The following is a 20,575-nucleotide window of genomic DNA, read 5'->3' as shown; positions in this document are numbered from 1 at the left end:
GGGCCAACAAAAAGTCACGGAGTTGTATCAGGTTTTGGTAAGGAGGAAAGAGAGGCAGGATGTTTTAGTTTGGAGGAAGGAGAATGATGGAAATTTTAAAACTAAAAGTGCCTGGGATTGTATTAGGGTTCGGGCGCCCCCTTTACCTTGGACCTCTTGGATTTGACACAATAACCTTCCTAAAAAAACCTCAATTATGATGTGGAAGGCTTATAATAATTATTTGAATGTGGATGAAAGATTAAAATGGTTGGAATCCCTATGGTTTCGAAATGTAATTGTAACTCTATAGGCCGGATTGAGGACCTTAATCATGTTCTTTGTACTAGTGATTTTGTTAGACATATTTGACACATAGCTTTTGTTCAACTATGGGTGTATATGGGCGAGTTCCATACTTGGAAGGAGCAAATTAATTTTTGGTTTTGCCATGCTGGCAAATTGTCTTAGGTTAGGACTATCTTTTGCCTTATTCCTTCCATTGCCTCCTGGAAATTATGGAATAGGTATTGTAAACCTTGATATGAAGGTTAGGTTGAATTGGTTGAGTCTGTCTGGAATGCTATTTCATTTTGGGTCTGTAGAATTATGCATTTAAATATGAAAGCTATGAAACTTCTGAACCAGGATTTAGCCATCCTTAAGAGGTTGGATATTTTGATTTTGACCCCTAAAGCAAAGAAAGTTTCTGTAGTGAAGTGGCTTCTGCCCCGCTCAAATTGGGTTAAACTTAATATTGATGAGAGCAGTTTAGAAAATCCTGATCCTGCTGGGGTTGGGGTTGTCATTCGTGACATAGGTGGTAATATTTGTGCGGCTTTCTTTGTTTCCTTAGGCCAGAGCTCTAATAATTATGTTTAATTGAGAAGTTTGCTGAAAGATGTTAGGAGTTGCTGTCATCTGGGTTTCAGACGGGTTCACATCGAGACAGATTCTCAAATCCTTATTAATTGGATTAAAAATGGTGAGTGTGATATTTAGTACCTAGAGGATTATTGGGATGAGCTTCAAGTTTGCCTTGATCACTTGGAGTATAGTGTGAGCCATGATTTTCAGGAAGGAAATGTGGTAGCCGATTATCTTGCAAAAAAGGGTTCTAGAGGGTCTAATATGGAGTGGATTGAAGATAGATCTCTTCCCAATTAGTTAAGAGGTCTGATCCAGATGGATATAATTGGTATTCCCTATATGAGGATATCTTAGTGAGGTATGTTCTCTTTGCTTTTATTTTCATTTGTATTTTATATCTATTTGGGTTGTTATGTTTTTGTTTTTTTTTTTGTTTTTGTTTTTTTCTTGTTTTTTTTTTTACTTGCATGTTATTGTGTTTTCGTTTATCTTCCTTGTCCTTTTGTTGTTTTGGAACATTATATTTTTGAACTCGAGTATATGGTTTTATATTTTGAGACCTGAATTTGGTCTTTCTAAAATATTTGTAAACCCTCTGATTTCTAATTGTAAACACGGTTTTCTTCCTCTAAAAATGAGGACAATTAATAAAATTGAGATACCGTTCTCTTCTTGAAAAAAAAAAGAACATGCAAAAAGGTCACAGAGACAATATTCCAACTATAGACAAAGCATATAATAGCAAAGGGACTACTAGCGAGTGTTGTGATCGGAGCCATCATGTACGTACAGCCTAATAGCCACGAAGTTGAACATCACAATGAGGATAACTCCTAAACTGGCTTCGTTTGGCCAGGTGTTGAGATGAAACACAAAAATCTCAAAGAAAAAGTCTAGATGCAGTCGAGACGAGCAAGCGCCATGCAAACGGTGCTGATGTGAAAAAAATCAAAACGGTACCGTCTCTATCTCTATCTCTATCTCTATCTTTGTGTTTCAACTTTTGAAGATCAAAAATCAAAACGGCACCGTCTCTCTCTCTCTCTCTAATTCTCCCCTCAGTCAAGCCGTCGGCCGCCCCTTCTCCCTCTTCTAGTCTTCTTTCTCTCTATGTGAAACCCCTTATGAATTCAGGCCACCCTTGCACCAAGACCCACTTCTCACCCGCTCTCCATCATCGTACCGGTAGTTCCCAAGCCCTCAAGCCTACCCTCACAACAGCACACCAACTCTAGAGGAGGAGCTCGGAGCACCAGTGTTCATACAAAGATTTTTCCCATCGCACGAGGAAAGTGGCTCTCTGTGCAAAGCTAAAATATGGGTGCTGATGAGATTAGATGATTATGCTTGTGTACTGTTCATATCTTTACTCCTGCGTTTTTATTGCGTGGTTTATGAAATTGGTTTGTTGTTGGTCTCTGATTTTTGGTGCTGAGTTCGTGTGGTAAGTCTCTCCTTGTATCACATGTTGTCCCTTGTGTATTGTTGAAGATGGGTTGTTTTCATTGTGGGTTGGTTGGACGTTTTTCAGTTCTTGGGACAGTTTTGGCGGTTTTTTTTTTTTTTTAAGATCTTTTGAGATTTGTTATCTGGGTTGGTTTCTGATTTAGAGTATTGCATGAAGAAGATGCCCCGATTTGTTGTCTGGGTTGGTTTCCGATTGAGAGTTCCATTTTCACTTCAGCAAAGCTTGAAGAACACACCAGCATTTGAACTTTTCTGCATTTTTTTAAAAATATAATATAAGGCTGACGTGGCATAAGAATTGAATAAGAAATAGAAAACAAACTATAATATAATCAGCCGACTGCATGCCGTTTGCAGCCACCGACTGGCTGTATTAGAACTGAATCTCAAATACTTTCGTACAATCAACTACACTCGATATCCAAATGTGTTTCACTACACAGAGATAGCTTGCATCTTAAGTTTTCTCAAAACTATTCATTACGAAGACCATGCACTAACATACCTTAGACAGACAGTCTAAGGCTCAATTCAAAAAAGAAAAATATAGTTATAAGTACAATTGTGCACTAATTTGTGTATCAATGTGATGTGATTGGTCAAAAAATAGATTTTATTGAAAATAATATTAATTTAAATTTTAAATATGAATAAATCAATATCAATATACAAATTAATACACGACTTTACTTATACATAACAAAACTCATTCAAAAATTGCCTATCTCCCGTCATTAGTTTTTTCAGGTTGGAACTGATTGAGGAATTAGGTGGAGCTTGGACGTGGGTTGTGGCTGCTAGACTCAATGTGGACGAATTTCTTGGTGCAGGAGACAATGACACGTGTTTTTCATGAAGGGGTGGCTCTCGGTTTGTGTGCCGGTAGTGCAACTGGCGGTGTTAGGGCTGATGTTGTGCGTGGATTTGCTTCCACCGGTGACTGGTCCTTGGCGGTGATTTCTTGTTCTCACAGTGGAGAGAGAGAGAGAGAGAGAGCGCTTCTAATCAGACCAAGTGAGATATTTTGGATTGAAAAAAAAAAATAGTAGTTAAAAAGTGATAAAAAAGCAGTAAACGTATCATTTTTCTCTTGGGGGAGTATAAATCATTGACAACTCATCAGACCGAGACAGGGAAACCGAGAGAGAGAGACTGAAAATTCTCGCTAACAAAAAGTTATTCATCAATATTAATCATTAAAAAAACTTTTATGCGATTGACCACTTTTTTTGAAACTCCATCGAAATTAAAATTATCTCGTGATCTTATTTTTACATCTAAACATATTTTACAGTGAGATTTACACATTTTTATAAAACTAATTCAAGTATTTTAACTCAAACTATCTTATTATTAATAAAATTATGAGAATATCTTATCTCATCTTACTTTTTAAACATATTAATGTCTCATTTACTACTTTTCTTGTTTTTATATTTGAGTAATGTTATATGTATTTACAATTTAATTTATAATTTTAAATACAAGACTAATTTTATAAATTTTATTTTGAAATTTAAATTTTATAGTTTTTAGCATATGATCAATAATTGAGATATGAAAAAATAATTTTTTTTCTAAATTTTTTTGAAAAAATAAAATTAGCATTTTTTTTTTTGTATTTATCCAGACATGAATAAAATTGGTCATTAAAAAGGCAGGTTTTGCATTAAGGCCATCCTCTCGACAAGATAGTACTACCATGCAGACTTGTGCAGTTTATTCAGAGAATCAGAAGTTAGATTTTAGAGAAAAGGAAGAAATGATAAGATATAGAGAGAGGGAAAATAAGGGTAGGTTAGGACTTAGAATCATGCCCAATCATTATCATTCTATACACTTCAGCTTACATTTAGAGTTATAATCTTCTCCCTCGAGTTGGAGCATGTATACGCGGTATACTATAAACTCAGGTTGTGACATATAAACTTCAATCAATTATGATGTGCATAAGGATATAGGCAGGGGCAGAACTAGAATTTAGTGTGTGAGGGCATTAGCAAAGTGTGTCGTATGAAGGGTTAATAATAACCAATATTTAAGATAGTAAAATGTGTTACCGGCACTTAATATTAACCATATAAAATAGCTATTTAAGGGCAAACTAAATTATTAAAGTTTCCAATCCGAACCTTCACTTGAGCTCCATCGGAATCAAAAACGATAAAAATTAAGATATAAATAACTATATATTTGGGATTTTTTGAAAAAAATGATAAAAATTAGATAAACAAAAGATCATAAAAATTATCTATGTGGTTTTATCTTTGCCTTTACTCCTAATTGTTAATTCAACCGTAATATATATGTACTTACTAACAAATCTAATCTAAATTAATAAGTTAGCTAGTGGAAGACTTGAAAAGAAAAGTGTAAATTAATAAATAGATAAAATGATGTTGTAAATTTATCAAATAACTTATAAAAAAAGACCAAGATATTTCTTGCCTCTTATGAGATGTGAAAAAACAAATATAAGAATGTAAGATTTTATGAATGACAAAAAATAGGTTTAGGTATGAAAAAATTGTTGAAAAACTAAATGAAACCTAGGCAAGTAATTACTAACTGAAATTTTTTAACATGTTCTTTTTTTTTTTTTTTTTCAGGGGGACCATATACTAATTCTTGATATAGAAGATACGGGTCTGGTGATGCAGATTTGATAGGTTCTATGTTGACAGTGTTGGATTATCTCAAGAAGAAAGATCAATACAAATATGACAAGAAACGATAAAAATTCCTTGGATTGAGGCAACATTGAATACATGTTATTATTTTAATTATAATTCTGGCTACAGGTATTAGAATCATTCAGAAGGATCCAATTTGAAAAACTCTTTTTGACGTGCATGTTATGGTCACCACATTATGCTTGGTGGTGCACATTTCAAGTTTCAACTCTAAAATCAGTCGTTTTCCCATTCAAATCGTCAATTTAAGTTAATTTTTGTCTTTCAAGGAAATATTTCACTTTCACTTTTGATATTATTTTGATTCCAATTTGAAAATGATTTTTGGCAAGTTTTTTTATTTTATTACATATTTTATTTTTATGATTTAATTATAATTTTGTTTTCTGGAAAAAATATCTCATAATCTCAAATTTCCGGTAAGAGAGTCCTACACTCCACTCTCACTCCGGTAAGAGAGTCCTACACTTAACTCTCATTTCGGGTAAGAGATTCCTACACTTAACTCTCACTCCAGCCTCATCTCTTCCATATCTTATCCAGAAATATCTCCAGCCATCCCTCCCCACGAAATTATCTTCATTTATGCTTTCTATTGAAAGAATACCAAACACTCTCTCTCGGACAGCTTTTAGGAGTTCTTTTGCACACCCATTTCGAAGCTTTTGTAAGTGTTTTATCATAAAATCTCCTTCATATAAGTTGTTCCTCTTTGAGTCTAGTTTCCGTAGATGTATTTTTCGTATCATTCCATGGTCATTTGGTCGGTCAAAAGTATTTTTAACCATAGAAAGGTCATTCTGGGCGTGAATCTGGAGAGTATGTTATAGTTTGGAGTTTTTGACTAAGCTAATGGATAGATATTGGTCTGAAATTTTTATGGAGTATTGTTAACATGTATATATGACTATTGGTTGAGGATTTTTGCATGATTAAAGGTTTTGATGAAAGATTTTCTTAGATTTAGAAACTTAGAAACTGGAAGAGGAAAAACAGTTTCTGTTTTGAGAAAATTTAACTCTTTGGTGGTCTAAACCTATTCTAATGACTTTGATAATTTTATTGGAGGATCCTAAACATCTTATATACATGTTATATTATTATTTTGAAGATATTTGATGTTAGTTTCAAAGATATTAAATTTTATGCAAAGAGATATTCAGATAAGCCAAAGTGTGGATATTCTTGACTAAATTTATGTTTTGGTTAATTTCTAACCATGTGATCTTGAATTAGAAGCTTGTATATGTTTTAGGACATCTTTTTAAACCATGTAATGGTTTGGTTTGAAGATCATATATTTATAAGTCATAGATCAAGAGATTTATCAAAACTAGTTGAGGAAAAAGCTCATGTTTTTGGACTAAGTGTAAAACCAAAAACTCCAAATGTTATTTTGTGATTTTGGTGACTTTAGTTTGATGATTTAAAGCATGGTTGATGTTAGGATGATATTATGAATATGTTAGAAGTAAGATTTGATTTTTGAAATTCTTGGAGATGTTTTGATTTAAGGTCAAAACTTGTGATTCAAATGCTTGGATCTTTTTACAAAAAAGTTTGGTGTTGATTATTAGATTTTTCTAAATGGATGTTTTAAGTATGGTTTTGAACTTAGGATTGGAAGATGTTTGTTGCAAAATTTTGGTTTAAGCATGAGTTTTGAAGTTGGAAGGAATTGCAACAAAAATAAAGGGAAATAGCCTATGGATGTTTCGACCATAGTGTGTTCTTCATGGTTGTGTTTTGTTTTAAATTTTTATGAGTTGATATTTAAGTTTAGGACAAAATTTACATGAGGAATGTAAATTTTGGAAACTTTTGAAGTTAGTATGCAAAATCCTTAAGTTATGGGTAAAACGGTCAATTTCCCACATGTAAGAAGTAAAATGGAAATTTTACTCTTTAAGTTAGTATTTTTCCATATTTCAAATTATTAGTGATTTAGTACTAACTTTTAGAATCACTAATTACAGTTCCTCGTGATCGCGCTTGAGGTTTTATAAGAAACGCGGAGATCGAGGTAAGTTAGCTTTTAACTTACTAGCAGTCTACTGTGTATGTGTGCTAAGTAAAAGAACTACCGTGTATATATGTATGTTATCATATGTGTCATGCCATGTCAAGTTATTATGTAATTGTCTATTATACAGAATTTATTCTGTCATCAATTTTTATCTGTTATATAATATATTCTGTTATGTATTACTGTACATTACAAGTACGTCATGCTAAGTATGTCATCTATTACATGTAAGTCAAGTCATGTAATATTCATTGTTGCAAGTATGTCATGTTAAATATGTTGTCTATTATATGTTATGCCATGTTACGAAATGTTTCTATCTCAAGTTGGTCATGTATTCTAAGTTATGTTCAAGTCACGTTATGTTACGTCAGGACTTCAGTCCTTTCGTATTCCAGTCACATTTCATCTTGAGTACATTATGATGTGTAGAATACATGGGGCCACAACAACTGTGGACTATGTATTTACACGTAGAATACATGAGGCCATAACAACTGTGGAGTATGTATTTTTAATGTTAAGTCAAGTTTGTGTAGAATACATGGGGCCACAACAACTGTGGAGTATGTATTTTTCATGTTAAGTCGAGTTTGTGTAGAATACATGGGGCCACAACAACTGTGGAGTATGTATTTACACGTAGAATACATGAGGCCACAACAACTGTGGAGTATGTATTTTTAATGTTAAGTCAAGTTTGTGTAGAATACATAGGGCCACAACAACTGTGGAGTATGTATTTACACGTAGAATACATGGGGCCACAACAACTGTGGAGTATGTATTTTTCATGTTAAGTCAAGTTTGTGTAGAATACATGGGGCCACAACAACTGTGGAGTATGTATTTTTAATGTTAAGTCAAGTTTGTGTAGAATACATGGGGCCACAACAACTGTGGAGTATGTATTTTTCATGTTAATTCAAGTTTCAAAGCAAGTTTATGATAAGTCAAGTTCAGTTCATATTTCAATTTAAGTTATGTCAATTATGCTATGTTGTACGCTAAGTTATTCTTTAATTACTTATGAATTTGATTATGCATTTATGCTTTTACTGTCATTCATGCATCATTAGTCTGTGTGGAAGTTTTTTGTTAACTTGCTGAGATTTGTAATCAAATCTCACTGTGGTAGTCCCAACTACCATTCCTCCCGAATGGTAGATCTTGTTACAGGATCTGAAGGTGGACCAGGAGCTGACCAACTAGACACAGTCGACTGAACGACGGTGCGTCGTTAATATTAATATAGTAGTTAAATTACTACTTGTACGATGGAGTTGTATCTCCAGTACTTTTGGATCATAACTATTTTGGAATAGTGCTGTGATCTTAGTTATTCAATGGATCTTTATGTATGAAGTATGTTTTAAGTATTGGGATATTTTCAGTTTGGTGCATAGTATTGCTAAAGAAAAAAATTATCCGCTGCGAATATTGCATAATGTTAGATGCATGTTAGGATTATTGCATCTTATATGTCATGAACGGGGGCAGGTAACCTTGTGTTGCATGTCTCGACGCTTCAAATGTCCTTCCGATCCCAAACGGAATTTGGGGGCGTCACAACAAGAAACGATAAAAATTCCTTGGATTGAGGCAACATTGAATACATGTTATTATTTTAGTTATAATTCTGGCTACAGGTATTAGAATCATTCAGAAGGATCCAATTTGAAAAACTCTTTTTGACGTGCATGTTATGGTCACCACATTATGCTTGGTGGTGCACATTTCAAGTTTCAACTCTAAAATCAGTCGTTTTCCCATTCAAATCGTCAATTTAAGTTAATTTTTGTCTTTCAAGGAAATATTTCACTTTCACTTTTGAGATTATTTTGATTCCAATTTGAAAATGATTTTTGGCAAGTTTTTTTATTTTATTACATATTTTATTTTTATGATTTAATTATAATTTTGTTTTCTGAAAAAAAAATCTCATAATCTCAAATTTCCGTAACTATTTGAATCCGGCTTTTAGTATAGGCTTTAGTATCTTTGTAAAAACATATATTAATATTTTTAAAAATACTGGTATATTCTATGGTTCCCATATTGTACTAAAGCATGACGGAACTTCCCAAAGCATCCTTGAGAATATGCTTTGGGAACCATATACTGTAGCATGTTTTTAAAAATGTGTAAAAATATTACCGCTCTATATCGTATCTCAAGTAATGTTTTGAATACCGTACCGGATGGCGTACCAGTCAAGGCATTGGAACGAAATATTTCGATACCAGTACTGTTTCGTATACCGTTTCGGGATAGTCGATATATAAATAAATTATATGTATAAATATATATAAATAAATTATATTCTAAAATAATAGTTTCTATATGAATAATTTATATATAAATACATATATATATAAATTATAAATAGTATGGTATAAATTGGGGGTCAAAAAATAAACTTGGCGTTTGAAAAAATGAAAAAAAAAAAAATAGAAGGTTGAAATACCGACCGGTACGGGCCGGTACGGCCGGTATTTAGACCGGTACGAAACAGGTACAATACCTGTACCGAACCGGTGACTGGTACGGAATATTCCGGCCGTACCGGCCGATACGGTACGGTATTTAAAACCATGATCTCAAGTTCTCTATCAATATTTATATTCTAAGTCCTTTCATGAAACATAAGTATAAGAGGTTAAAGTAGATCTAATATATCACATCTATCTACATTAATTTGTTAGTTTTATTTTTTAAAGAACTTTATGTGAACCTTACACTTCTCGTAAACAATTATGTCATAGGAGAATAATCATTTACAAAAGTTATAACAAAATATTATTCTTCATCCTATACCTTGTCATCTCCTGTTACACTTGATGATGTGACAAATTTCAATTGACTTCTTGATACAGAAGATCTGGGTCTGATGATGTAGATTTGATAGGTTCTACGTTGACAATGTCGACAAGAAGAAAGATCAATACCAATATGACAAGAAACGATAAAAATTCCTTGGATTGAGGCAACATTGTATACATGTTAGTATTTTAGTCATAAGTTTAGCTATGGGTATTAGAATCATTCAGAAAGATCCAATTCGAAAAAATATTTTTTGGCACGCATGTCATGGTCACCACGCCATGCCTAATAGTGCACATTTCAAGTTTCAACTCTAAAATCAGTCGTTTTTCCATTCAAATCGTCAATTTAAGTTAATTTTGTCTTTCAAGGAAATATTTCACTTTCACTTGAGATCATTTTTATTCCAATTTGAAAATGATTTTTGGCAAGCTTTTTATTTCATTACATATTTTATTTTTTGGAAAAAAATCTCATAATCTTGAATTTCCATAACTATTTAAATCCGGCTTGTAGATTTCAGAACAGACCTTCGAATTTTAACTTTTACTTAGAGTTTTATTTCTAATTTTTATATTTTCTTAATTTCAACTCTTAATTTTTATTGATTAACTAGCCGTCAGACTAATTTTAATTATGTCCAGCATCAATTCTTCTATCAACTATTTAATTAGAAGCTATTTAAAATGTGACATATCACCAAGTATGATTTATAGTAGAATGAGGCAGCCAATTGAACTTTGGGTTCCTCTTCCTCCGATTGATAAGGTGACGAACACAATGGCTGATGTTAGGATTCCTTCATGCGCGCCCTCTCAATAATTAGATATACCTTTGGAGTCCTACCACACACAACATAACACAACACAATCTTGGTATGGAAGCATACTACTAAGGGGTATTTCTCAGTCAAGAGTGTCTATCACCTATGGAAGTAGAGACAGTATTAGAAAAAATGGAAAACTTCAACAGAGGGAGAGCATAGAGAGTTATGGAAGTAAATATGTCAAATGCAAACCACAAATGTTGTCAAAATATTTATTTGGCATGCATGTCATGATGCTTTACCCACTAAATAAAATTTATGCAAGAGAAAAACAGTAAATGATCATTTATGTCCAATCTGTCAACAAGTTGAAAAAACTCCAAGTCATATCCTTTGGACTTGTCCATCTACACGATGCATGGATGTTAGGAAGTAAAAATTTCAAAAAGTTGCAATCACACAAGAAGAGTTTGGAGCCATTTTCATGCAAATGCTTTAGAGAATAGGATTAACTGAAATACGCTTATTTGCAGAAATAGCCAGATTTTTGTGGACAAGAAGGAACAAAATGTTATTTGAAGATTGTTTTCTACCCCCTTCAATTTTGATGAATAGAGCTACATAGGCATATCAAGACTTTCAACAAGTGCACAACAAGCAACTCAATTCGAGACCCTATGATAATCAATTGTGCTCTACTCATTGGAAACCTCCTGGTGCAAATTGGATCAAGATCAATTCACTACAAAAAAAAGTAAAATTGGCGGCGTTTATATCTGCGGCGTTTGTTTATGCGCCGGTAGATATAAAACTTTACCGGCGCTTAATATTTCCGCCGGTAAATTATTGAGATTCCCGGCGTTTAAATTTTTACGCCGATAATAATGTATAGGCTTAGCGGCATTTATAACAACGCCGCCAAGATAGCAATTATGCGCTGGGAAATTAGTAATTTCCCGGCATTTAGATTGTTACGCCGGTAATAATATATATTTTTGGTGGCGTTTACACAAACGCCAATACTTTATTAATTAAACGCCGTTATATTAACCGTGTTTGCCGACGTCTTTAATATACTGCCGGTAATAATATATAGCATCAGTGGCATTTCACAAAACGCCGACAATTGATAAAGTTTACGCCGATAAAGTATTGAGTGTTTTGGCGTTTATTTCGTTTGAACAAATGTCGGTCATTGATTAATTTTACGCTGGTAAATAAGTAGTTTTTTGGTGTTTATATTGTTACGTAGGTAATAATTATATAGCATTGGCGGCGTTTACCAAATGCTGAAAATTGATCAATGAAACACTAATAATTTATAAATGCGCCGAAATATTTATTGTGACGACGGTAATAATATATAGTGTCAGCGATGAAGGCTATTATAAATTTATTGATAGTAAAATAAATAATAAAAATAATAAAAAAACTTATTTAAACGATACGAAAATACCCACAAAATCTTAGTTGAATTTCTAGGATGTCCTACTTGTAAATGCCATATATCGCATTACAGTTCTGGAGGGAGGGAGGTTAAATAGAACTAAAGAAGAGAGTTCGCGCGTCAAGATCTTAATATGACGCCGTTTAATTTCTTTCCTTTAATATTTAATAAGTAATGTATAATACAGTAATGTAAGTATTGTGCATTCCTTTTAAAAATTGTGCAAGTGTCGTACAATATTCATTTTGAAAAAAATAGTCTATTATTAAAAATTTAATCTTTTAATATGGATCTCGTATTTATTCTAATTTTTTAAAAAAGAATGTGGCATTTGCAAACTTTATGACAAAATATGTTAAATATCATACTAAGATTCACAACTTCCAAAAAGAGTAGTAAAACTAATGCATAATCCAGCACTTATCCTTTTATAATCCGTCCTAATTCCAACTTAGCAAAACAGAGCAAACATCAATATATGTCATAACCATAAATTTAGTCTTAATTAAGGAAAGTTGCAAATACCATTAAACAGAGCAAACGTCGATATATGACAAATACCATAAATATAGTCTCAATTATAGTCTAACTTATAATCCTAACCCTCTATCATTGTCCTCATCGTTCTCTTCCTCTTCTTCATCTTCCTCTTGATCTTCTTCCTCTTCAACATTTTCCTCTTCTTCATCTTTCTCTTCCTCTTCATTCTCATTTTGATTTTGTCCTAAAGCCTGAATATAAATTCAAATGAGTGGCCAAAAATTTCAAAATAAGGTTGACTGATATCAACTAAACATATGTAGAGTGCTCACGTGCGCATGCATGAATGTGTTTACTAAGTTCCGCAATGCAGTTAATTCGTTCCGCATTTTATCAAACTCTTCCTTTGATATACCATCTTCTTGGTTTGAAGTTGGTAGTGAATGTTGACAAGTTTGCCTTGTAGGGGTTGGCCCAAACCCCAAACCGCGCACACGTCCAGGCCATTCTAGGCCCATAACTTTCGAATAAATATCATCTGATTTCCAAGTCAGGGTTCCTCCAGACCCCATTTCTATAGGATTTGTGTCCTGTGTTAAAAGTTCATCCATCTCAACCTGTAATAGACAATAAAAAATACACATTATTTTCTATCTTATAAATCCATTAAAATTAAAAAGTAATAAATTTGAAAATAAACATACCACTTTCTTTCTCATTTCATCATTGTAGTGTGTGCCATCCTTTTTCTTATGGGTCTTGACAAACAACTGGGCTCGACTTGGCAATGCCCCAGTTGATTTTTTCTGCTTTCAATATTTTAGATTAAACACATATATTGAAAACAAAGAATTAACAAATATTCAACAATAAATAAATATTAATTAAATAAATACCACATCATGGGCATATCTTGCTAAACTTTTCGATCCTCCGCTGTGAACAATCACCTGCTTCTTACAACACTCCTTATTTTTATTACATTTTGACTACAACGTCACAAAGATTATGAGAATTATGAAAATAACTAGTTGGTTGACTTTATAAATCTATAACAAAAATATGCGCATTGTTACCATATATTCTGGATCGAACCAAAGATTGGCCAACTCTGCCAGTTGCAGTCCACCATATCGGGACTTGCCTTTGCCACAACTTGTGCTACAGATGCGTCCTTTTCATTAAGTAACTTCTTCTTCAGCTCATGCTTGTAGTCTTTCCATTTCTTCCCCAAGTCTTTTAGTATCCATTTTTTGAATACATCCAATTTATCATCAGGAACTTTAACATTAAATTTTAACCACAAGAATTTATATTTTATATGAATAAGGACAGCAGGCCACACTTCATGACACCGGTAGTAATATTTTGAAGTTTTTTTTATTATTTTATTTCAAAATTGCTAATTCACTTCATGCAGTATTTTAACATGTTTGTTTAATAAAGATTGCTAATTGCTAATTCATGCCATCGTCTAATAAAATACTGAGTTAGAGAATCTTACGTACGGTAGTGTATTATAGTCTAATAAAAACTGCTAATTTCAAAATTGCTAATTCACGTCATAGGTAAAATTGCTAATTCACATCATAGTCTAATAAAGATTTTATTATACCTACTGAGAAACCCTTTATAGGAATGCCATGCAGTATTTTAACAAAAGAAAATACACAAAAAAAATAAAATCTTTATTAGACTATGTTTGTTTTTAGGATCTTTTTATGTACGTTTAAGTAATTTTTCAAGTCTTTTGACTGCTTTGATCGAAAAGTACTGCATGTACGGTATTATTATGGGTTTGCCATTTGTATTATAACGAATATGAGGCTGTAAGAATGGACAATCGAAGTGTGCATCATATACGGCAACGATTTTGGGGATGTATTATAACAATTAAACAAGAGTTAATAGCATTTGTATTATAATGATAAGCAGAATAATGGTTAAATTGCAGGGACATCATGTACGGTAATGGTTAAACTAAAGGGAATAATGAGTTAGAGAATCTTACGTACGGTTGTGTTTGATGGTGGAGAGCTATTCTCTGGCGCCCTCTGCTGATGGTCCCGGTATCGTGCGTGGTGGGCCGTGGCTATGACGTTTGAACTGCAGTTGAAGTTCTCTGTTTTGAGGGTGAAAAACAGAGCACGTTGCAGTGATTTTAAGGGAGGAAGGCTAGTGTTTTTTAACTACAGTGTGGGGACATTGCTATGTGGAAGAGGAGATGGGATTAGCCGGCGTTATGATCAAGCGATGTGTGGAGGCGTTGCTGTTCGGGAACGTGATGCACAATCTATGTGTTGTGAAAACATTCGGCAGCCCTAGGCGTGTTAATGGGGAAGATGTTTAATGGGAACGTGATGCACTATCTGTGGGGCCGTGGGGATATATATTTGAAGGATAATTTGGCTGACAATATTTAATGGCAAGGGTTCTAGAGTTCTAATCTAATTGGAACAGTTGTACGGCCGTGATAAGCTTTAAACCACTTCAGAATTTTTTTTAATAAAAAGCCTTCAATTATTTTTTTATTTTTAATTTTGAAAAAATTCAGAACAAGAAGAAAATATTAACTTATTTGTTCACAGTTAATGGATTTACTAATGAGTATATTCGTACTAATGAGTATATTACTAATGAGTATACCCAATTTTGGACTTATCTTGGCCCAATATAACTCCCAAAATGGAGATTATACGTACCCTTTTCATATAATATATATATATATACACACGTTACTACCCTTATAGTCAAACTTCGGCAGAATACTTATTGAATTGAGATGGGCTTGACTTTTAAAATTCAGACAGATATTTTAATTTGGGCTTATTTTTAAATAGACTTTTGATTGAGTTAGAATTGTGTTAGGGGAATATTAAGTGAATGTCGACGATTTTGGGAAGTGATGGTAGCTTATAGTTATGAGCATTTTTAGATTTTTTAGAAAATAAGCTAATTTAGTATTGAAAAATTCTATACAATATCAATAAGTCTATATGCAACCGGCTTATATCCCCGTTGCGGCCTCGGGGCCTACGTGGCATTAAATGATAAACGACGCCGTTTTATTGCTGCTAAAATCCCTCTGCTTCCTCTTCCCCGCATCCCTCTGCTTTCTCTTATCTCTATCTTCTCTCATCCCTCTCTTCTCCACGTAACCCTAAGCCTAGATCTAGATTTCCTCTTCCCCTACATCCCTTTGTTTTCTCTCATCTCTGTCTTCTCCCATCCCTCTCTTCTCCACAACCTCGTGAACCCACACGAACCCATGAACCGGCAAACCGTTCTTAGCTTAGCTTTTTATGGGGGATCCACTGCAAGAAAAGAACCTTGCTGGTAATGACAGAGTGCTTAGCTTCTTATAACTTTTTTGTTTTTTTTGTGAAAGATCATGCTTCTAGTCTGATCAATTTTTTATTCTTGAAAAGAATGTTGCTTGAAATTGTTGTAATGAAGTTTTTTTTATTTGTCTCTATGTCTTAGGTAGGATGTTTCACTGTTATTTTTTTATGAAATCTGAGTTAAAACTTTTATTCTTTCATACTAGTTTTTGCTGTCGTCTTAAGGATTTATCTCAACTTGAATGGATACTTCTTATGCAAACCAAGGGTCATTGATGCAAGAATTCTTCATCATAAGTTTCCCCCCTCTCGTTTACCTTTCTACGTTACTTTCCCGTTTCTTTCTTCTTCTTTTTTTAAATAATTATTATTTTTATTAATATTTTAATTGCCATGTCAGCCCTGGGGCCGCGGCGGGGTTATTCCCCGGGGGTATGTAGCAGAACTGATACAATATACTATCATCCCATTCTCATCATACCATATAAGATGTGGCATGTTTATCACCATTAGATTATCTTTTATTGGATGATTCTTTATCATCCAATGATAATAAAATGCCATATATTACATAGTGGGATGAAAATAGGAAGAAAGTATGGATTATAGCATTACTCTTTAGTATTTTAGGCTTAAATATCAAAATTTGTGGTTTATTAGAGATTTAAGTAAGTTATGTGTCTATTTTATAGGCAACGATTGATTTTCATTTGGCACTATTGTGAAGAAATTTAGAGAAATTAAAAAGTCTACGTAAGCGAGGTTCCTATGCTAGACATTACAAAAAGCAATTGGACTGAGATTGATTTTATGAAAAATATGCATGTTTTGTTATAAAAAGAAATTTGAAAGAGCCTTAGTTTTTTGTTTTGCATTACTCATGAAATATGTACAAAAGAGAAAATATTTTCTATTATAACTGGTGTAGACATGAGCTATTTTGCAGTATCTTCACAATATTTTTCAGATAATTTTGGTGCTCAAGAGTAAGAGATGTTAGCAAGGTTTGATGACCATAGAGGAGTAAGTGCAAAGGGTACAAGTATTTATTAGAGAGTCCTATTTGGTAGATTTATTATTTTATATTATTTTGATATTTTAACTAATGGATATTTCTTAGTCTTTATGGAGACTCTACTTTATTTTATTGAGGTATTTCTGTGTGTTGAACAAATAAGTTAATATTTTTATGGAGTCTCTGGGTATATATAATTGTGTTATTGGAAATGATTTGTAGTTAATGTATATATTTAAAGCATATGCTCAATTAAATATTCATGTTTAAGATTATAATAACATTATTATATATATTTTTAATATTAACATAACATTATAATAACATTATCTTATATATAATATATAATAATATATTATTATTATATATATTATATAATATAATTATATATAATATGAAAAAATATTATATTAACATTTCAATTATAGATAGGATTGGAATATTGAAAGAGTTAAAAATAATCAAGAAATTAGAAAATAGAGGTGGAGAAAAGGTAATTTTACATTAAGATATACATGCACGAATATTCAGATTTCTCTTAAAATATTGTTATCAAAACAAAAACTAGTGAAAAGTTAAGTTGGCGCCTCATACGTTGCCTCAAAATTTCAGAAAATTCAAAGTTCCCTCTTTTATGCAATTAGCGCCTCTTGTACGCTGCCAATTAGCGCCTCATGTAGTTTCTCCTTCGCATAGTTCCAGATTTCATGAAGTTTCTAGCTTTATTCTCCGTTTCTTGGATCTCAAACATTTTTCTTGATTCATCTACCTTGGCGACCGAATGTCGATGCCTTTCTTGGATCTCCTTAATTCCGTGGAAATTACTCATGACCTTTAATTTGGGTCTCCATCATAGGAAACCTAGGTCGCGAGTCCATGTTTAGGCCATCTTTAATTTGTTCTCCCAAATGCTTTATTTTATTTTTTTAAGCGATCTCATGAATAAGTTGTTCTGTTCGTTGTTGGAGGACTTGGTGGCCGGTGACGAGAAGTGACGGTGGAGTTGATGACTATAGCGCTTGCTTTCTCACCAAATTGCAAGGTGCTGAATGATCTTTTGCCCTCTCTCTCTCTCTCTCTCTCTCTCTCTCTCTCTCAAAGTAACACATCTTTCTTAGCTGTATATTTGAGTTTATTTGGTTATTTTGATGCATGTTTTATTCGAATTCATGTAAGTCGAGGGAACGGGTGGCCGTTGAAGCCATCATCGTATGAAGGTAGGATTTCCCATCTCATCCTGATTCCAACAGATTTTAATTTCTCTCTATTTTTCACTGCTGTGATTTTCTTTTGGAGAATTGGGTGGTATCATCTTCGAGTTCACGTTGGTAGGTTCACCCCTCTCCTTAAATTTTCAGATTCCTCTCCCCTGCATGTGTTTTTATCTTCTACCTATGCTTTCAATCTTGATAGATTTGGGCTTTCTTTCCAGCATGCTTACAGATTTGGACTCTCATTTAATCAGCTTTTTGAGAAGGAGTGCTGGAAATGGAAAACACAGACATAGAGCAGGAAACAGAGTCTGCGATAGTTATTAATGGGTAGCATCTGCATTATTTTAATTTAAACCTTTGTATCCGTTCTGAGCTTCCCTGCAGCAGTACTCACATCCCTTTTCATTCTTTTTCTACTCCATCAAACTTGTAGTGTTTAGTATATTAATGGTTGTATCCAAAACATAGACTATCCATTTCGATTAATGGAGGATCCACCAAACTGCGACGACCCATCATGTAATATTGTTATTCATGTCATACTTCGAATAAAAGAAATTACAACTTGATATTGTTATTCTGACTGAAAATATTATGGGGAAAATAATGTTTCTTTTACGTTGGTTGTAAAACTGAAAATGATAAGAACTAAGCTACTTAACTAGACGACGTTGTTGTATTTTGATGCTGAGGAGCTAATGTTAATTCCTTTAATTTGCAGCAAAATCGTAGCTCTTGGCTTTGATGAAAAATTTATAAGGACATGGAAATATTACTTTGAATATTGTCCAGCTGGTTTTAAGTCTTGTACACTCGGAGTCTATCAGGTAATGATTAATGTTATGTTTCATGTAAAACAAATGTGTCAGGGGCCCGAAATGAGAGTGCTTGCTTCTAAAAATATTACTTGTCATTTCTCAGGTATTTAGAGAGATCATTTCTCGGCTTCTATCCCTGGTAATTTAAGTTGGTTGCATCCATTTTTTTACTCACCATATTTCCCATTACTAATTACTATGGTTTTCTTGAGCTGTGAAAAGCAAGTGAATACATCCTTTTATTGGAACGATTCAACTTATTGCTTTAAGACCGAAGTATATTCTTCCAACTCTTCATCGTCTTCCCATGATATGCATAGATATGTTAAATATCTAGATAGACCTCCATATCCAGGGCAGGTGGAGGAATCTTGTCAAATAGAGCAAATATCCCTAATATCGAGGGAAGGCTGTCAATATATCCAAAAACTGCTTCCCGCGAAGAGATTCGAAACGAATTGTTATGCGGTTTTAAGTTTAATTGGCTACATGTTTCTTGTCAATGCGAGGGACCCAACAATTGCTACCTCGATGACGTGAATAAAATTTAATGTGATAATGGTATGTACGTACACAGAAGAATGCATGCTTGAAAAATATGCAACACTTTCAAGTAGTAGTTGAGATCTTGTACGTGATCTCGACTATTTCTATCTTTTTTAAAATTTTTCGATTTTTAATTTTTTATATATTGGTTTGTTTTGGTTGTCAAAACAGGATTCTTCAAAGGACTGGCAGACATATACAAAGGGTTGGTGGACGTATATAATGGTGAGACTAATTATATCTCAAAAAGTTGTTTGAAGTCAATAGTATACATGATATAACGGCAAACGTACGGTTCATTATGCTTGGTTGTAACATAATTTAAGGAATATTAAAATATTGAGAAGTATAAATTCTTCTCCGTCCTAAAATATTTTAACCTCAACTACCCTTTTCATGTGGTAGATATTAATGGTTGCATTGCAATTTTTTATATTACAGTATTCAAAATTCCAAATCCATGATGGGTGCACTTTGAGAAATTCTTATGTCATGCCTTCTCACCTTCCAGGTGGTGGAGTTATTGGATCAATCTTGGTGGTCGTTTGCTTGTTTTGGGTTGGTCTGGTAGAAGAAGAACTACCCATGAAAGAAATGGTCGGAAAACTAACGACAAACACAATGTAAAGTAAAATAATTATCCATGAAGAAGAGCTTTCATGTAATGTGATTTGTGTTACTTTTTTATTATTATTATATGAATAATGATTCATTATATCATATTTATTATTAATTTATTTATTATATATTTTTATTATGGTATATCATATTATTTGTGTGTTCTAAAGGTTGGTAATTAATGCAATGTGCTGGCAACATTTTTGTAGCAGCGTTTATAATAACACCATTAATTTAAAAAATGTGCCAGCAATGAACTAGTGGGGGTGTTTACATTACGTTGTTAATTTATGCAATGTGGTGGCAGCAAACTCATGGTGGCATTTAGATAAACGCCGTTAATAAATTCAATGTGCCGTCAACGTACTAGTAGTAGCATTTAAATAAACACCGTTAATTTATATGATGCGTTGGCAACGTAATGCGGTGGCGTTTATGTTAATGCCGTTATTTTAAAAATTAGCGTTGTTTA

At 33.1% G+C, this 20,575-nt stretch overlaps 1 protein-coding gene across 24 annotated transcripts; it reads left to right on the top strand.

The window, feature by feature from the left end:
• The first annotated feature begins 17,496 nt into the window (after nt 1-17,496).
• On the top strand, nt 17,497-20,252 carry LOC122280515. 24 transcript variants are annotated; one of them, XM_043091447.1, is made up of 7 exons: nt 17,497-17,949; nt 18,089-18,235; nt 18,340-18,448; nt 18,843-18,948; nt 19,043-19,078; nt 19,657-19,710; nt 19,927-20,252. In XM_043091447.1, the coding sequence occupies exons 3-7, from the start codon at nt 18,396-18,398 to the stop codon at nt 20,110-20,112; spliced, it is 435 nt and encodes a 144-aa protein (XP_042947381.1). In that variant the 5' UTR covers nt 17,497-17,949; nt 18,089-18,235; nt 18,340-18,395; the 3' UTR covers nt 20,113-20,252. The 24 variants fall into 24 exon arrangements, 14 of the variants coding, with proteins under 14 accessions (XP_042947381.1, XP_042947379.1, XP_042947388.1 ...); XM_043091445.1 differs by having other exon boundaries at nt 18,084-18,235; XM_043091454.1 differs by having other exon boundaries at nt 17,498-17,949; nt 18,089-18,124; nt 18,373-18,448.
• Nucleotides 20,253-20,575: the final 323 nt, after the last annotated feature.

The sequence above is a fragment of the Carya illinoinensis genome, chromosome 11, assembly GCF_018687715.1.
Source record: "Carya illinoinensis cultivar Pawnee chromosome 11, C.illinoinensisPawnee_v1, whole genome shotgun sequence".
In the NCBI taxonomy this organism is placed as follows: Eukaryota; Viridiplantae; Streptophyta; class Magnoliopsida; order Fagales; family Juglandaceae; genus Carya; species Carya illinoinensis.
This window is presented reverse-complemented; position numbering and strand designations above follow the sequence as displayed.